At 39.9% G+C, this 14,681-nt stretch overlaps 1 protein-coding gene across 2 annotated transcripts; it reads right to left on the reverse strand.

Moving 5' to 3' along the window:
• Positions 1–11,886: 11,886 nt before the first annotated feature.
• On the reverse strand, positions 11,887–14,071 carry smug1 (single-strand-selective monofunctional uracil-DNA glycosylase 1). 2 transcript variants are annotated; one of them, XM_062466533.1, is made up of 3 exons: positions 14,003–14,071; positions 13,443–13,749; positions 11,887–13,304 (listed from the first exon to the last, which is right to left on the reverse strand). In XM_062466533.1, the coding sequence occupies exons 1-3, from the start codon at positions 14,023–14,025 to the stop codon at positions 12,774–12,776; spliced, it is 861 nt and encodes a 286-aa protein (XP_062322517.1). In that variant the 5' UTR covers positions 14,026–14,071; the 3' UTR covers positions 11,887–12,773. The 2 variants fall into 2 exon arrangements, with proteins under 2 accessions (XP_062322517.1, XP_062322511.1); XM_062466527.1 differs by lacking the exon at positions 14,003–14,071 and adding an exon at positions 13,857–13,971.
• Between the last annotated feature and the right edge of the window lie 610 nt (positions 14,072–14,681).

Genomic DNA, 14,681 nt, shown 5'->3' on the forward strand with positions numbered 1-14,681 from the left:
CTCTCTCTCCTCTCTCTCTCTCTCTCTCTCTCTCTCTCTCTCCCTCCCTCCCTCCCTCCCTCCCTCCCTCCCTCCCTCCCTCCCTCCCTCCCTCCCCTCTCTCTCTCTCTCTCTCTCTCTCTCTCTCTCTTCTCTCTCTCATCTCTCTCTCTCTCTCTCTCTCTCTCTCTCCTCTCTCTCTCTCTCTCTCTCTCTCTCTCAGTGTCTCTCTCTCTCTGTCTCTCACGGTTTCTCTCTCTCTTGGTAGGCTCTATGCGGATGCTGTTATTGTACATACCCCACTGCATTATCATCCATCACCTAAACAGTCAGAGCTTCAGGCTTAATGGTGGAGTTGGCCTGCCGATGGCCCCTGTTTGTGACAGTAGCAAATGCCAACTGTGCACTCTGCACATAACGCTCTACCATTCTAATTCTGTTATTACTGTCATTTAACTATTAATCTTAGTCATGGGAGAGTACGATGTGGAGGAAGAAATACATAAAGACAATTAATGATGCTCAATCTACAAAGTACAACAAAATACAAGGAAAAACCCTTTCCACACATTTAATGACTTAGAATTGCAAATAAAGAAACCTATAATTGTTTCAGAATATACTTTGTTGATAAAGAAAAATCTTCAACTCTGAGTAGAATGTAGCAATACATTGATGTTGCTGGTATTGCCTTTGTAAGAATGCCATTTACAGCTTTGAAACTCTACACAACCTCAAATGAAATGATGATGAATATTATTAGAGATCAAACATATTACCTTTTAAATGTTTAAAAGGTTAAACCAGGGAGACACAAATTAATTGTTTAATGCTCTGTATTATTTAGCCAGGTCAAAATATCAAACAAAGTCCTAGATAAATAACTATCATTTAATCTAATCCAATTCAGATTGTAGTTATGTAAATGTGGGAGCGGGAACAAGTGGGAGAACATTTCTGTAACACAAGGTTCTTACCCCCAATACTATTAATCAGTGTAAAATGTATAGGGGAATGCTACAGGAAACTCCCAATGACACTTGACAAACAAGTGTTTCCTCTATTTGTTGATTTATGACTGTTTGTTCTTGTTAGTCTGACAAAGCTTCCACTCGAATCGCAGGTCGAGCTTCATTGTATTGCGCAAGGGACTTAATTTACATTAACAACAATGTCTGTATTAACAGTTCAGTAATTTCAGAAACACAATATCATTCTACATCACTATAGGAATTATGATATGTGTGGTTAGGTAACAGCATGATTCTTTGAGTAAGAGCTATCATTATTTGCTACAGTACCCAAACTCACATATGAATCAAGCCCTTAAAGAGGATTGCGAATATTACATGAATACTGTTTTCAAGCAAGAGCTGTTTGTTTTGAATGCTATTCAACCACAAGCAGATTTCTGTATATATATATTTACATTTGAAATCCATGGGTGTTCTGGTGTCCTCTAGCACCTGGACTGCAAGAACCTACACCAGGATACTGTTTGTGGATTTCAGCTTTGCCTTCAACACAATCATCTCAGCTCTGCAGCAGGACAAGCTCTCCTTCCTGCACATATCTGACTCCACCTGCAGGTGGAAACCCAATTTCCTGTTTGACAGGAAGCAGAACATGAAGCTGGTGAATCATCTCTCTGCACCGGTTCCCCTCAGGAATGTCCTCACCCCCGTACTCTTCTCCCTGTGTACAAACAGCTGCACTTCCAGTCAGTCAGTCAAGCTCAGTGAAGTTTGTAGACAACACCATCCTCCACCATCCATTGGGATCATCTCTGGTGTGGATGAGTTTGCCTACAGGTGGGAGATTGACCATCTGGAGTCCTGTTGCATTCAAATTAACTTGGAGCTCAATGCTGTCAAGACAGTAGAGTTGATGGACTTTTATCCAGCCCCACCCACCTCAATCACCGTATGTGACTCCCCAGTCGACTTTGCTGCCACTGCCAAGGACAAGTGCAAACTGCAGCATATAATTTGCTCTGTGGAGAGGGTGATCGGCTGCAACCTGCTATCCCTTCCAGGGCCCTGAGGCGGGCAGGAAAGATTGTGGTCAACCCATCCCTCCCTGGACATAACCTCTCTGGTCCCTCCCCTCCGGCAGCAGGCTGTAGTCCATCAGGACCAAAACCTCAAGGCACAAGAATAGTTTCTTCGCGCAGGCAGCTGTCCTCATCAACAAGCCCCAGGATCCCAACTGACTCTCACTGTTATCCATGCAGAAACAAACTTTTTTTCTGTTTACCCTAAGTAGCCCTGATCCGTCTCCATAAGTGTATACCTGTTCACTGGGGAATGTTGAATATCTTTGTCTCTTTGTCACTTTTATGACATCTATTTATTTGTCTGCTTCATAACAATGGTGTGTGAACTGAGGATTTAGTGGGGTAGATGGGTCATAATAACTCAGCTCATAGGGCCCATAAATCCAGGAAAATAGACTTCCTGTATTGCTTACAACTGTTACTGTCATATCAAAGGAGCACGTTATCACAATCAATGATTTAATAGCACTCCTGTTAGGCAGGGGATTTCTGCCAATTACTGTTGAGGTAATAGCACCCCAGGCATAGGAACCGTCAAATATGGGCCACATCATGTCTAAAGGGACATCTAGATGTCACTGAAGGGACAGTTATCTAAACAAGTATTATTATAATATCAGTAACTAAAGTAGTGGAGGTATAAGGATAGATCACTTCTGTACTCATTTTCCAATGTGGGATCACAACAACCTATTAGCTTTGAAAGATATTTCTCTGTTTCTCAATTCAATTCAATTTAATGATGCGTTATTATCATGAATGAGTGAGCGTTGTTGTCAAAGCCATATGATATTGAACATATATAAATAATGATACGTTTACATTTGTAAAAATAAAGAGAATAATAATAACTGCAATAGTAAACATAATTGGAATAATAACATTTAAAAAACAATTAATTTTAGAAAACAAACATGATGATGACATTCAAAGTCAAATATGTGCATATACAGTATAAAAACGAATAATATCTTTATCACCTGTATTCATTTGATGTTATATTGCTAATTGTTCTAAGAGGTCAACCTCTGTGTTCCTCAGTTTGTTTACAAATCCTTTGTGATGGAGGCATTCAGGGTCACTTTGTGTCAAGTGAATCCTAACTTTTATGTCCCTTTTTACTACGGAGAGTGAAAGAGAGACTCTTCTGATTTCTTTTCTACTTGCAAAATTCGGGCCGTTTCTGGGCAGGTCCAGTTCACTCGTACACATTTTTTGATGTACCAGCTTTTTTCTCAAAGTTTTGTTTTCACAAAGTGTCAAGGGTGTACAAGTGGTCAGTTGTTCTGTATTTAGGGAGGAATCAAATTTGGCTTTTGCTTTTCTGTTTAATTCTGGAATTAATAATTTATAATGCCGCGGAATGTCTTTCCAAAGTTACGACTTATACAGATGTCTCCATGATTATTGGTATTTGGCTTGGCACCATGTTAAAACACTGGCATTATAATGCCACTCTTTTTCCTCTTGACCTCCCTACTTCTTGGCAATCAAATAAGACACCACTCCTCAAACTTGCACATATTGACAGGAATACTAAGGGGTATGTATCGGTGTAATGAAGGCTCAGATTTAAACCAATCATCATCTTCACAAGCGGAACAAGCACTTGCTCAACTTTAGTGGTGTACGTTCTACCAGTGGTAATAGTCATCTGTCATCTGTTCGTCCTCCCTAGAGTTCCCAGGGCAGAGAGATGGACAAATAATGACGCCTGGTGCTGCTCTGGGGTCAAACAGGAGATTGTGAGGTCCTGCATAATCTTCAAGGGGCCTTGTCAGGGTGATAAGGAGCTAACGGACTACACAGAGAAGCATCCTCAAGAGATGCTCATGACATGATGACCATGACCTCCTTGTATGATCTTATCCCATTTTGAAACACCAAGGTGATTGTTATTTAGTTTGTCATTAACTCAGCAGTTACGCTACAAATGAAGGTTGTAGGTTTCTGAGGGAAAACATTTGATCTGCAATGCTATATGCGTCAAGGTTTGTCAGAACATAGGACTTCTTGGAGGTTTAAATGTTATGTAAACAAATGGTAACTCAAACCTCTGAAAGAACTTACAGAGGACTGGATCTGCTAGTTTGTGGTCAGTTTGAAGGTTTTTCAGCATGTCGAATACTTGCTTGTCCTGATGTCACTCCACATTGGCAAGGATAACCTCTAAACTGATTCGATTTTAGAACATCTTTTACAGACAGCATTTGAGGGACAAGATGGAAATACACATACACACAGGCATACACACCAGTCGATTTTCAATTGTACAGTCAGTTGGAATGATTTATGATCCCATTTCATATTGAATAGTAATCCATTGTATCATTAATTTAAATGAACTGAATGGGTTTGACTAATATTTGAAGAATATAATGTATCTAACCTTAGAAGGTGTAGCTGTATATGGGTATGTGTGTGTGCATGCAGTCATGTGTGCGTATGTGCGGCTTTGTGAGATACCATTCTGCTTTCAAGTGATGCAGTGCTCAGTTAATTAAACACAAATGGAAAGGACAAGGAAGGAAGGACACATTTTCCCCCTGCTGCTCCAGATGCAGACGATTACAAACAAACACTATTTCCTCTGTGAGGCAGTGCCGCGATCGACTGTGAGTGAATTAAAATTCAGATGGTAAACTGAAAAAGCTACCGAGATTTATTTATTGAGCTCCAGGCGGGAGAAAAAGGAGCAGGGAGGCAGGTGAACCCTGAACGAACCCAAGAGCTGTCACTGAGACAGATCTGCTTATCATGCAAATGTAAGGAGTGAGCTATTGATCGCAGCCTCTAGGATTCCATTAGCCCGCCCAGCTGGGACCAAAGATGTGCCTCAGTGTTGTACCCATGCAGTGCATATTGCTGATCATTTGCAAATGTATATCAAATCTCCCTGAAATGGCCTCCTGAAACGCAATGCAAACAGACCTTATCAGATGATGGCAAAATTGAGAGGAATGGGTCTCATGATAAGGATGATCATGGTGAAACTAATGGTAATGGTAAATTATATTCTACAATAATAATCCAAACACATTAGTCAATTTTTATCTTATTTATTGATTATCAGTTTTCATATTGGCAATACAAAGAGGCAAATGAGCTGTTTGAAACCAAGTATACAGAAAATAAACACAACCACATTTAAATATTTCTGTTGAATAGATCCATTACTTACACATTTTTGAAACTTCACAATGTCCAAAAATGTCCTACAAATCTGAAGCCAAGTACACAATGTACAATTTGTGAGGGCTCTGAATTGTTTGCTCAAGACATGAAGAGGATAATCCCACACAAAGACAAATACATGTATTTCACTGTATGAACAACTGTCACATTGCTGATTGGTTTATTACAACATGAAATGTGAGCGAATTGAAAGTGAATACGAATATGTGATAATATATATATTTTTTGTGATCTTTTAACACTTGTAGTGTTGCATAGCCTATCAGTATCCACAAAGGGGTAGAGGGAGGACAAAAGAGCTATACACTCAGGTGCCACTAGAATGCCACCTCTGTTTACGGCCTGATACTATGTGTATATAGCTAACACATGCCATCCCTGAGCTGGGAAAGATGCATGGTATCTGCATTAACACTATAGTAAATGGCAAAATGCCAAGTGTTAGCCAGTGGTATGAATTACTGAAGTATGAAATTATCTAAATGACATATTCTGTTGCAGGCAAATATCCAACCAAGGGAACATTCAAAGCGTGTCATTCTAACTGTATACACGGATTTCCATAGATGTACTGAATTAAAAACTTTTATAGGAATTATTTTCAAATACTGCCTCATCAACTCCTCTATGCTTAGATGTTCCCCATAACAGAGGTAGCGGTCAATCATTACTGAAAAAGAAACATTTGAATCAGCCAAAAACCTAAATGTGTGATTTCCATATGAAATGCAAGCAACTAACTGTATGAGTTATAATTGCTGTTTCTCTAATTTGTTTGAGAACTATACTAAATGTAGCATTTATAACTTTTATCAAATGTGTTATTTCTTTTTCCAGGCTATAGTAACTAGACTAAACCAATTTGAAGAGGACCATGTCTTAGAATGGGCCTACGCCACCAAAAAGGAATTAGCCTGATTGGTTCGATTTTAAGATAAAACCATGTTTTAATGAAAATGACCCTGAAAACTCGGAAATACTGTTATTAGGACATATGGATCAATAATTGTCATTGTGCAACAAGTTAACAAGGTTTTTTCTTACCGTTCGAAATGTTTTGGTATCATGCAACACTCGCTTAACGTCCAATTTGGATCAGTGCTCCACACATCACATTAAACTAAATTAAGACAATAGGTGTTGCAAGAATAAAGACTAGAATAGCCTGACTCCCTTGCTGATACTGATGCACTTCTACGACACGTTTGACTTCGTCTATCCTCTAAAACTGCGGTGAGTGTTTTCCATTGCAATGCCATTCCAAGAGCGACGTCAGTGCAAGACTAAGGATCAAATTACAGACGGCTTAATATTGTAACACACGGATGACGGACTAAGGAAACAGAGCGGCATTATTCAGGTAGGCCTACAAAGACGTTGGGAGCATCATTGGAAGCAACAATTTACAGTTGATTTATAGGTAGGATATCGCTCGTTTTAAAAACTTTGAAATCCATAGCATGGTAGAATTTTACTAAACGTTAATTGTGTGTGTAGAGAATCTACTCAGCTTTGAATGACCGTGTTCTAAAAATGTTTGTAAAAGTAGGTCTATAGACCTACTTTTATAGACCTTTCCAACAAACAAAAATGCCTAATTGTACGGATTAGTTAAAGGATAGGGTTAGGGCTAGGTTATTGCACCTTCAAGTGGTGTGACATGGGCCATAGGGCTCATGATGATGAGAGAGAGATGCATGTTGTTTTGAAAGAAGTCTTTCCTGACAAAACCCTTGTTTTACCGGACATTTAGTTCGCTAAACAGACATTGATTCACAAAAGAGATGGACTTACAGAAATCATAGTTGAATTAATTACGTTACAAAAAACATATAAGTTTCGAATGTCTTGACATCTCAAAATATTTGTCTTTGGAACCTATAGCAACCACAGAAATATTGTTTAGTTTCATTTTTCGTCCAGCTTCTGGGCTAAGTGTGTCCTAAGAGCCTGATGGTAGGCATACTTGCTCCCTGGTTCAACTTCGACCTCTTGACCTCAGCTTCCCATGGGACAATGTTGACCTGGTCATCAAGATGTAGGCTAACACTAATTATAAAAATTATCCAAATTCACTTGTTAACTCTCTTTAATTGGTGTCTAGGCCTACCTATGTAATGCGGTAAATTAAATGACTTATGAGGATGCCATCCCATGACATGTGAATTGCAGCCTGCCCTTCATTTGAACTCTGAAATGAACTTAAATGTGTGAACAGCTAGCCTACACATGCACACAAAGCCCATGCACACATGCACAACACAAAAGTGTAAGAAAAAGACTAATAGTGCCTAACAGTAGCCTAATCACAATAGCCTACCTATTGTTCCTGCGGTTATCATAATGACAATGTTATGATTATTGTTTTTGATATCCTACTTTTAGCAACAATATTGCTTACATCCCTAGTCTCTCAAATTGTTCGAGGTTATTCTCAAGGTAAAGCAGGCACATCAGAGTTTATGGATTGACTTGAATTTGGGTGTTTAGTATAGGCTTTATAGGCTATAACGGCTAGTAACAGGTAGTATAGGCCTACGATTTGAGACACTGGCTTTGGTTCAGACTAATCAATGTTGCCGAGGTAGAGGAGTAATGACCGTCTTGTTACATTAGTTCATTGATCCAAAATATAAACCTTTTATTAATAGTTTAAGGGGAGCACTTTATAACATCAACTTATGGAACTACATCAGTCATTTTAATATTATGACCTTCATAAGGCTGCTGAAATAAAGCCACAGTAACAGAGCTCCGGCGCAGTTTATCCTCAATGTTGACTGACTTGATATTTCATTTTCAGGCCAAATGAAAATGAATGAAGCCGTGCATCGGAACTGCGAGAAGAGACTTTGAATCTCCTCTGTTGGTCCGCTATTTCGTTAAAGTCATTGTGCATGTGTGTATGCGTGCATGCATGGTCATTTGTTTATATTGTGAGCTTATGAAAATATTAAGCCTCATGTCATAGCCCCCAAAATTGCCTGTTGTTTTTTCTCGTCGAAGAAATTGTGGTAAATTCAGAAACGTGAATAACGGACCAAAAGGCTCGGTTGTTGATGTCAGATGATATAAGGGTCCCTTTTTCGCAAACCTAACCCTATTTTTCCTGCAAAGTATGCCTATCGTTCAAAAATAAGGAGGGCACTTCTAAAGCCATAGTATTTTTGTGATATTTTGACATTCTTTGACATTCAAAATTCTAAATTTGTATAGCCCCTATATTTTTTCTAAGACTTATGTGCCCCGAAGCAACAGTATTTCACATTTAAGCCTATACTTTCCCTCATTTAAAAGCCTATGATTTATAGGTCTAGTAGACCTAACCTGTGTTTGCACAGAGGCTTATGGACTGTGGATTTTTCTGCGTATCACAACATATGCTATATTGTCTTCATATGAACTAATGAAAGAGTATGACTGGCGGATTTTTCTTGGCCTTAATTTGGGCCTTTTGTCTCACAATATTGCAATATTTATTTTGCCGAAACAAAGCTTCTTGTTTTGTTTCAGCCTATTTTCCACGCAACTGATTGCGGCAATTCATCCTTCACTTGACGCAGGCAATAGGCACAACTTCAGCAAGCAGAACAAACGATAAGATATAACGTAGTGCACATGTTATAGAATTTTTGCTTAAGAATCAGGATAAGTATCTTGTCATTCATCCACCCAATTTAAATGCCATATCCTCCCCCTTCTTATCACCATACATTTATTTTTAATGGACATATTTGAAAAAGCCAAAAAATACATCTGATTGCCACAGACCTTTTGCCTGTGTTCTATAATAAAACACAATTTAACAATAGCCATTTAAGAAATTGGTTCACTGTCTCCTCCTTACCTCAACCATTTCTCATCTGTCAATCTAATCAAAAGTATAACATAGTAGGGCAGCCATTTATAGGGGTTCTATCAGGGAGACAGCTCATCACTCAGAGCAAATGAATAAAAGAAAACACTACTTCAGAAATACCATCAGTAAACTCCGAGAGATCATTTGTTAGTGTGGCTTCACTCAGTCTCTGAGGTACAAAGAGCAGTACACACCAATGAAAAACTGAAACCATTGTGTCTGAAGTCAAGACAGCAATGCTGCCTCCAGTATATCCGTTACCATAAACAAGTCTCTTTCCTTTCTGATGATGCTTAAAGTTGAGTAAATAAATACTTATCTGAAAGGAATTTTTACACCTTTACAGGCTGAACACACATATATACACAGAGACTTGTACGAACACGAACAAACATTCACAATGTGACATTAAGTACAACATCCACACTCACTAAAGCTGTATTGTTTGTGTTTGGGTTGATAGTCCTAAAATGGCCATAGATAGTGAGTGAGAAGCAGAATGAGGTCTCTGTTTGAAACAGCACAGTGCTCTTTCACTGCATCTAATGACCACAGAGGCATAATTAAGACAAACTCTGGAATAAATTAGCAAAGACATTAACTACAACACCAATAAATAAACCACTAATAAAAGTGAGTGTCACGAAGAGGGTAGCAGATATGGGTAGTGATTAGGACGGTGCAGTGGAGAGAAGTGACAATTCATCTGTCTCGCTTTGTATTTATTTGATACACACTACAAACAGCAATGGCATAATAAATAAATCTTATACAACTGTGTGCATGAACATGTGTGGTAACCACACAGTGAACCTTCTCTGTTCCTTTCCTCTGCTGATGCACCTAATATCCTTGGTCTCTATGAATGATCTGTGGATGGCGTGTGCACCGTCCTGCGGTTGAAGAGCTCTTCAAGATTGATAGAGCTTTGTGGCCACGATGAAAAAAGAACTACTGAAGAAAAATAGAAGTCACACTAGACTTATAAAATGTTTTATGATAAGCAAAACACTTCAGAGAATTACATTTATACATTTATAAAATGTTAATTAAATTAATTGCTAATGAGAACATTAATCTGACAAGAAAGTATCCAATTCAGTTTTGCGCATAATATTTGGTATATGATTTCATGTACACAAAGATTAAAGCATGAAAAAAAGAAATTAATCCAGTCTTCACAACATGGTGGAAATACCATTACATTACAGGTATAAGGAAATTGGGTAGATATTGACCCATTAGACAGATTCAGAACTTGAGCTTTACTAGGGGCATTAGCTTTTCATATATCTGGTTTCAGCCCTCTCACAGCCTCTCCCTTTCTCCCCCTCTGCAACCCCTTCTCATGTTGAGAGGACTGTGTAGAGGTTATCAGTTAGGTGTGCCCTCTCGTGCCCTCGCTCTCCTTGTATGATGGGCAGCTCTGGAGAATAAGAAAGACTGATGATGCTGATGTTGAGCCATACCCCCCCCCCCCCCCCACCCCAACATACACCCATAGAAACGCTCTCCCATCTCTACCACCGCAACCCCCTATCATACTCTCTTACAGAGCCCCTCACCCCTTCATTTATCACCCCCTTCTTCCCTCTCTTGCTCTAATTCTGGTTTAATAACCACTACCTCCATTCATCACAGTATCGATGGCTCTGACAGGCTAGCTGTGGCGCGGCAGCTCCCTCTCGGTCCTTTTGCACATGGCTGTGGGGTCACCAGGAGGTCACACTGTCAAGTAAGAGCGACCCTAGACCATTGTCTTTAGCTAAGAATATTATTTACACAAAGAAGGATATATAGGCATGCTCACAGAATGAATCAATTCCTCCTATTTGATAAACAACAAGCAAGCCACAAATAGAATGTTGAAAAAAGACAGGTCTGACATTGAGAGCAGAAGCTGATTACCTAAGCCATAAATAAATATCAGCTTAAAATTATGCATTTTAAGGGAATAGATAATATCATATGATTATGCATACTATGTATATTCTCATTCAAAACATCTACAGGAAATAATGTATATTCTCATTCAAAACATCTACAGGAAATAATGTGCCACTGCATCTCTAGAACAAAACCCTCAAGTTTTTATCTTATTGTTTAGCAGCATAGCTTGGCTTTGTGGCAGAGACAGGCCAGCAGCTAAACTTCACCCAGGCCGTCTGTCAGGGCTGATACTACAGCACACTAGGGACTGCTGTGTTTGGACTTGTGTTTGTGTGTATGCATTATACTGCAGGACTCTAATCCACAGTGTCTTAGTGGCAAGGCTTATTGTGCTAATTAATAATGCGACAACGAACAGAGAGGGATGGGAATCATTAGGGAGCTTCAGCTGTTCTCTCAGCTCTGTAGTGGTGCATATTAGAGTGTGCATGTGTATGTGTGTGAGGAAGAGAGCGAGTAGGGAGGGTATACACACAGAAGCAAAGTGTCACAGTTTTTGATGTGCATGTGTGTTTTTGTAATAAAGGTCATTCTGCACCTTGCCAATCAAGTCTTCCTCCAACAAAAAACACAGGTAAGATCTTCTGCCTCCTCTCACACCTGCACCCTACCATGGGAGACGGGTATAGGATTTATTCACTATCCAGGAACAAGACAAACAGCCAGTGCTGCGCTGCTCAATGCCTGGATCTGCTTCCATAGAATGGGTGCATAGATGTTCAAATCTCAATAAAAACACTCAATGTTCGTCATTAGAAAGTGACTAAATAAAATACAACTACTATCTGTTTCCTTGTTCTGTTGTTACCTCAGTGCACTTTGGACACACATACAGTATAATTATGAATGTTAGAATGAGACCAATGCACATTTATTCAGTACTGATCGGAAAGAAACAACATGTACTGTATAATACAATCAATAAAATTAGTGATATGATACTGGAAAATTAAATAAACAAAAAACAAATATATTGTTAATACTTCCCACTTAGTGAAACACAAACGGAGATGCAAGATGGATTCAGGTTAATGACAGAAAAGCATAGGGGACGTGGTCAGCGGGTATCCTTGCTTAAAAGAGGGTGCTATGGTAACAAAAATAATCTGCTGAGTGGTAGTGGTTGGGTGCCAAGCAGAATTTGTGGGTCTTGCAAAGAGGAAACAAAGACACCTCAGCAGATGGGTCAGGGACAACACATCCTTAAGCATGAAATACTTAGTTGCCAAGGTCAGGTACTATCCACTACTACATTGGAGCTATACCATATGATTTCAGGTTCTCTCATTAATACATTAAGTAGGTAGAGGCCTGGTAAACAAACGGGCTGTTGCAATAATGCCAACAAGATAAGTGTAATCTCAGGTATCATACACAGCAGCACAGTTAAATTAATTTAAATTTGCTTGCCCAGTGTAAAGAATGTATACAGTATCTCTACACATTACAGTTCCTAATGGGATACACACAACAAAGTGGTGTAAAGTATGCTTTCATTTCCCAAGAGCCTTTCAATTATGATGTAGTAAATGGCTTGGCATTGTCTGCCAACAATACTGTCCATTTAGAAGTGATGGTGTCATATTGTCTGACCAGCAATGGTAACAGAATTGAAAGTCATTGAAGATAAAAGACAAATAGAGTACATCCAAGTCTCAAGCTGTAAGATGAGTACACCATCCATTGCAGATAAATGACATGGGTCATTTCTCAAGGAGGCTGATTGACCAGAGGTTATGTGTTACTCAGCAGTGATAGGACACCTAGTTCAGCCAGCTTAGCCTGGGCTACTGCCTCCCAGCCTTTATTGGCCAGCGGGTTCCTGGGGGAAGGGTGCATGACACCCTCCACGCGCACCTGCATGCCTGCTGCAGCGAGGGCTCTGCGGGCCCTCTGCTCTGCTACTCGGCCTACCCCAATCACCATGGAGATGCCTAGCACCTCCACTGCTTGGGACAGGGCAGTGTCACACAGTGCCAGCAGAGTGTCACGTTCTCCAGCAGACAGCTCAGGAGGAGTCAGGTTCTTGCCAGAGGCACTCATGAAGATCAGAGGGCACAAGTTATGTACAAAGCAGTGGCGGAAGAACACCGCTGGCTCCCCGCACAGTTTTCTGAAGAAGCCCCAGAAACGGGCACCGCTTACTTCTCTCTGAGTACAGGACAGGCCTGTGATTTGTCGCTTTGGATGCTCATCGGGGGGATGCCCCACCTTTCCTGTGATCTTCAGCCAATCACGCACAGAGTTCACCTCTCCAAAAGGGACCTGAGAACAGAAACGAAGTAGAGGACAGTAATGTATGTGTAGCTTTTGCTCATCTAGCTGTATAGCTGATTATTTACATTCATATTGGAATGCACAAGTAAATTATATTTTAAGGAGGGCCAATAACCAAATTCTCACCCCTGTTTGAGCCATTCCGAAAGGTCCGGGGTTCATCCCCAAAAAAAGAACGCTCTGCCCCCCACCACAGTACTTTTCCACGTAACAGCGATGCGTGTCCCAGGCATACTCTAGCGGGTTGTAGATGTAGCGCACTGGATCACTGAATGACAACCGTCGAAGGTGGGCGTTTAGTTCCAACTCCACTTGCAGAAACCGTGATGCGGCTATTGCAATGTTACTGTCCGACACAGTGGGAGGCAACAGCAAGCGAACATCGCCTTCCTCTTTATGCACGCCCTGTCCCTCTGCATCCATCTCACCAACCCTTAAGAGAATAACAAAGCGATTTATTCGGTGGTGGGTTTGGACAAACGCTGGCTAACTAGTTGTGCAAACAAATTTTCTTTACCGAGTATTCCAAAAGCAACCTACTGTAGCTTTTCAAATTGTGTGCTGGGTGACATATCCAACTAGCGTTATTTATCCGAGCTATATTCCACCATAGTACTGATAAATACGTGTCAGATTTCAAAGCTCGTCAAGTGTATTCAACAAAAAGCTAATGTTTAATCACTTACCTTGAGATTTCATTCTTGTTCATTCTTGTGGGCGTCTTCCGGCAACAAATACGCCAGCGAAAGGCATTCTGGGAGTAGGAATTGTAGACGTCTACATCTGCATTGGCTGTTTTATGTAGAGAGCGCCATCTATCTCTGAAGTCGGCACGAAGCTCAGGAGACACAAAAGCATCTTGGTGACCTGTTTTGTAGCAGAACCGCATTCAACCTTTCTCAGTCTCTGTTTCACTCTTCTTGTCCTTTGTATGACCTCGAAGCTACAGAACTAGCAGTAGCGAAGCTTTTAGCCTGTTCATAATGACAGACTAACACCATCACTAACCTTTGATGTGCTTAATGGGTAATTGGTTATCATAAATCAGAGTTGTCTCCTGTCCTTTGAGTTGTTGAGCAAGTCAAAGGTTAAATATATTTACTCCATTGTCGTTTGATAAGCAATATGTATGTGATTTGTGCCATTTTTAAAGATTTTCTTTGTTTTAAAACAGCTTTCCTACTTTGAGCATACATTTTTGCATGGAAAGAATAATTTGTCCGTAATAGACAAATTAAGAAAATATCTGTGGAAACTTCTCATAAATGTTATTATCATAAATAATTGTATCTAAATAATCTACGGATGTAATTGACCTAGTAGTGTATATAAATGTTCTGTTTATGTTTTACAATAGATTTTTTC

The sequence above is a fragment of the Osmerus eperlanus genome, chromosome 1 (genome assembly GCF_963692335.1).
Source record: "Osmerus eperlanus chromosome 1, fOsmEpe2.1, whole genome shotgun sequence".
Classification (NCBI taxonomy): domain Eukaryota; kingdom Metazoa; phylum Chordata; class Actinopteri; order Osmeriformes; family Osmeridae; genus Osmerus; species Osmerus eperlanus.

Bases quoted from the DNA above. Each gene is read 5' to 3' on its own strand.
- smug1 (XM_062466527.1), bottom strand. From the start codon at position 13,888: ATGTCACCCAGCACACAATTTGAAAAGCTACA. The intron at 13,750-13,856 runs GTAGGTTGCTTT...TATTCTCTTAAG, and splicing joins ACACAATTTGAAAAGCTACA to GGTTGGTGAGATGGATGCAG. The intron at 13,305-13,442 runs GTGAGAATTTGG...TTCTGTTCTCAG, and splicing joins TCGGAATGGCTCAAACAGGG to GTCCCTTTTGGAGAGGTGAA.